Raw genomic sequence first — 4,604 nt, forward strand, 5'->3', positions numbered from 1 at the left:
AGGCAGTGCTGGCCCGAGTCCCGCCTCTGTGGTTTGCCTTCCTGCGCTTCGCCAGGTCTGCGGCCGAGGCCCTGGGCGTGAGGAGTTGGGGACCTGAAACAGTAGTAGCAGGTGCTCGGCAGGGTTTATGGGACGAGTTTCTGGCAGTTCTAAAAGGACAGTGCTTCCTGACAAAACTAAAATTCCTCCTTCCCCTCCGCCGTGCTGGTCACAAGTGAGGATCCCACTCCGTGCTGCGTGTGGGATGGGATATCAGCATCCAACTGCCGCTGGCACCTTCCTCCGGCCTGGCACTCCTGCCCGCGCCACGGGGTGTGAAATGGTAGCGTATCGACTTGGCTTTGACGTGGGCTTGGAAATACGAGCTCGTGGTCATTAGGCTGTTGATGTGCAGATCTGTGCAACTGGAAGGATCCTTGGAGGAGCGGAGCATTGATTGATACCACTTAAGGACGGTTTGAAGGTTCTCTTGGGGTAACTGGCAGGAAACGATCTGTTAGAGTGTATGAAGAAGTTCCAAAAGCTTGTAATTAATAAACTCCCAATAGTCAGATACTTGGTGTCTCTTGGGACCATCAGCCTGGCAACTGAGGCTGGTCAGGCACTTACAGATACCGCTGAGGAGCTGAACGTTCCGAGAGCCCAGCATCGTGCAGGATCAGGTCCCGGAGGTGAGGAGGAGAGCAGAAGTATTGCACGCTTACCTCTAAATAAAGAAATCCCTGGATGCTTCAGCTCTCTAGGGTTCCAGGTAGATTTTCAGGTGATGCAGTAAGCGTGTCGGCCATGCTGCAGGTCAGTCAGGAACCAGCTTTTCCAGGTGGATTGCTGTGCTCCCTGCTAACACCGGGTGGCTTCACTCCCTTGCTTCAGGCTGGAAAATCCCCGATGAGTCAGAGTGAGGAAGCGCAGGAAGGTTGGAGCTGATTTCTATTAATTGCCCTATGGTAGTACCTTGTTGGCTTAAAAAAAGGAATACTAGAATGTTAAATTCACTTCCCTCTTGTTCTTATTTTTTTCAAAGCTTTGTTAATCTTCAGTCAAAAGCTGTGAGAAATGGGATGTGTAACAAGCACAGAAAGGGTGTTACGCCGGTACTTAGAAGAAGGGCCCAAGACCAAGCTCTTGATCCAAGAAAGTCCCTCCTCCCTGCAGCGCCTGCTGCAGTCACCCACGTGCTGTGGTGTAGGGCTTCCTGCTTCCAGAACCGGAGCTAACCGTGCTATTTCTGTATGGCCGCTGTTGCCTTTCTTGGGTGGCACCTGACTTTTATACACCTCCTTGAAGATCTTCAGGGCAGGTCCAAGAAAACATAACTGGAGGAAGAAAAGAAAAATTGTTGCTTTATTTTTTTTTTTTTAACTAGACTGCTGTGATAATTAGTGTTCTGGTCAGTGCTGTTCTGCGTGTAAGCCTCCAACTGCTCAACTTTTGCAACCTATTCCTCATATGTGTTAGGCCCTATTACAAGAAGGTATTGTGTCTCAGACAGAGAATGTACACGCATCTGTTTCAAATAAACATTATCTTCTAGCTTAAAGAGGGTGATCATGAGAAACAAGCAAAGCTGGGGGGTTGTGTAGGTTTGGAGTTTATTTTTGTTGTTGTATTTAGTCCTTTTTGCCTTTGCCAGATTTTGTTGTTATGGTTAAGCAGGCAGTCTTCCTTAAAGTTGTGGTGGGTTTTTCTCTTTCTCTGCTCCTAGGGAAGGATCCACAAATTGGCTAACAAGGATGAGAGGAAACTGTGTGGAGTCAGATGGGAAATTACGTTGGAAAAAAACATAAGAACCTGTTATTCTCTTTTGCCTGTATAGTAATATTTGATGCTACTTGTAAGAAAGAGACACTTGATTTCTAAAGGAATGCTTCAACTTGCAAAAACTTGAATAAGCTCACTCACCGTATGCCTTGGCTTAAAAATACCTAAGAATGTTCCAGTTGAGTGATGAGATAGCACAAAACACTGGGAGATACACAGGATGGTATTTTATAACTGGGCAGTTGTATTAGTGCATGAGGACAAGACCCAAAGCTTGGCATCTTGTAGGCTCTTTACCCTTACTGTTTTCCGGGAACCTGCATGGGAGCATTTAAGTCTTATAACAGCATCAAAAGCTGCAAAGGAATGGGCACCAGGTAGGCACGTCTCTTGAGCAGTGAGAAGGCGGCAGCACTCAGTTCCCTCCTTCATGGAACACCTCAGCCAAGGGCCCTTCAGGTTTTCTGACAGGAAGCACGTCAGCAATCCTGTCACCGCCAACTTGGACAGACTCAAGCTGACATTTCCGCAGCACTACTGCGTTTACTGCAGAATTGGGTATGTGTGCTACCCGTGAAAAAGGGCTGCCTCCACTTTCTTCTCACTGCGAGAAAAGGTTAGCTCATGTTTAGGCCAGACTACTAAGAGGTTTGGATGTTGATCCAGGTCTCTGCAGGCCAAGGCTTTTATTGGTAGTGCTCTCTGCCAGGCGTCCTTTCCCTTTGTGCCAAGGCTGCCGTTTCTCATGGGAGGTGGAAAAGGCTGACTTGAGCCCCTTGTGTGATGGAAGCTGGATCAGATCCCGCCTGTCCGTTTCTCCTTCTGTGGCTCCAGCTGGCTACTTGTAGACTCTCCTGTAGCTGCCCCTTTCATGTCAAGAATAGCCAACCACCCTTAAGTAGAAATTGATTCTCTGCATTGGTTTCATTTGCAGGATTTTAAGCTCGAGTTTGGCCATCATCAAGGCAGGACAAGTTCTGTCTGGCATGGAGGTACAGCTACCATTGTTCAGAGCCCTGGAGACGAAGTATGGGGAGTAGTGTGGAAAATGAACACTAGCAATTTAAGTTCACTGGATAAGTAGGTGACTTAACTTTTGCTGTCTTCTACTGTTTTAGAGAGCAATTGAAATGTAGGAGTTAATTTTTGGTAAAGAGCTGTGTGAAAGCTTTGGTGTTGGAATCAAGAAGATGTACTGGATTTTAATATGTGAATTTCGCTTCACGGTACATGTATTGACTTCTGACATGTTTGTGATTAAAATGGCTTTGTTTTCAAGCTAAAGCTACTTAGGGGTATTTCAAAAAGGTGTGGGCCTTGATTTTGAGCTGATGTATTGGTCTGGCCTGCCTTTTTTTTAAATCCTTGTCCTCACAAAGTCCTGACCCTTAAGTTACTCTAAACTCTGTATTTGTCCTGTGACGCTTTTCCCATTGCTTTAGGGAGAATTCCCTTTGAGACTGACATCTATTTCTGTCTCTATGCAGCTGTAGACTCCAGTTGTAGTGGAAAAGGAAGAGATGAGGAAAAAACTCTGCAGAAGAGAAGGAGATCTTTAATACAGGCAAAGGGACTTTCTGAAGAGATTATTTTGCATGTCTTCTAAGTATTCAAACTTTTGTGAACTTGAGGTAGATCCAAGCAGGGAGCTGGGGAGGTTTTGTTTTGCCTTTGAATGGGAGAGGCTGCCTGAACCATTACAGTGCATGGCAAAGAATGCTCTGCCTGTGCCTGATAACTTAGACAAGTTTAAGGGAACCTGAGCAAGTCATTCCCAAGCTGAAGTCAGGAGGACCACCTGGGTAAACAAATGAAGGAGCAGCCTAACTTCTTGCAGGGTCTAAGGCAGGACTTAGACCTTCATCTCCAAAATTTTGGCTGGTGTTATGTGTTTATTGCAGCTTTCAGAATGTGTCTGCACCACATGGTGCTTCTGGTACACAAGGATCATTTGTTCAGAGCAGTTCATCACTGTCAATTAATTCCAGTAGAAATCTGGGGTAGCGAGGCTAAGGAAGCAGGGCATATTAAACACACTGAAAGCACTACGTTAATATAGTTCTCCTGCTACTGGTGCTGTTGCAATTTTGGTGATGGCTGCACTGTGCTGTGTAGGCATGTCCCTATAACCTTGGTCATGAAACCTGATGTTCCAACTTGGTTTTAATTGCCTACAGTGAACCTGAAATACAACAGAAACTGTTGCCCAAGTTCTGTTGGCACATCATGGGAATGGGCATTCTCAGCACTCTCAAGTCCTGTTTGGGAGTGTTTATCCCAAGCAGGAGGACATCTAGCTGTATGATGCTGGTTGGGGAGAGCTTCACATGTCCCTGCTTTATGATCTGCTCCAGTCCCACTCTGTTGCTTACACTAGCACTTTGCTCCTGGTCCCCTTTCTGCTGACCTTTACTGAAATCTCCTGATTTACCATGCTTTCCTGAAGCATAAACTTCAGAAGTATAACGATACCACGTGGCAGCATCTGCTTTGCTAGTAGTGCTGTGTTCCCCCTATGGGGACAGCATTTTGTATTTTCATTTCTAGAACTGTTACTTTCATGCTGTAGAACTGCAGATCCCTGGTGTTTGTTTGACAGGGGATAAACTTGAATGCTGGCTAAGATGCGAGAGACTTGAGTGCTGTACCATCACTAAAAATTGCAGGACAGACACTAGCATTGAAGATTGCTTCTTCCTGGCTGACTCACTGATGCCATGAAGATGGGCTGGGAATGGAAGGAAACAGGATGTGCTCTTGGCTTCTGTAATGACAGTCGATAGTGTTGTTCTAAGGATTGCTCCTAACCAACTTGAAAGAACTTGCAGGTGTTCCTGCTGCAG

At 46.0% G+C, this 4,604-nt stretch overlaps 1 protein-coding gene across 1 annotated transcript in view; it reads left to right on the forward strand.

Moving 5' to 3' along the window:
* Window positions 1-2,695: 2,695 nt before the first annotated feature.
* The window catches only part of LOC104511912 (gamma-glutamylcyclotransferase-like), a gene marked incomplete at both ends in the record, with an annotated part of 3,459 nt that continues 1,550 nt past the window's right edge, over window positions 2,696-4,604 (forward strand). The window contains one exon of the mRNA XM_010154706.1: window positions 2,696-2,841. Within this exon, the coding sequence (XP_010153008.1) occupies window positions 2,696-2,841 (146 nt within the window). The remainder of the gene's footprint in view (window positions 2,842-4,604) is intronic.

Source organism: Eurypyga helias, unplaced genomic scaffold (genome assembly GCF_000690775.1).
Source record: "Eurypyga helias isolate BGI_N326 unplaced genomic scaffold, ASM69077v1 scaffold3947, whole genome shotgun sequence".
In the NCBI taxonomy this organism is placed as follows: Eukaryota; Metazoa; Chordata; class Aves; order Eurypygiformes; family Eurypygidae; genus Eurypyga; species Eurypyga helias.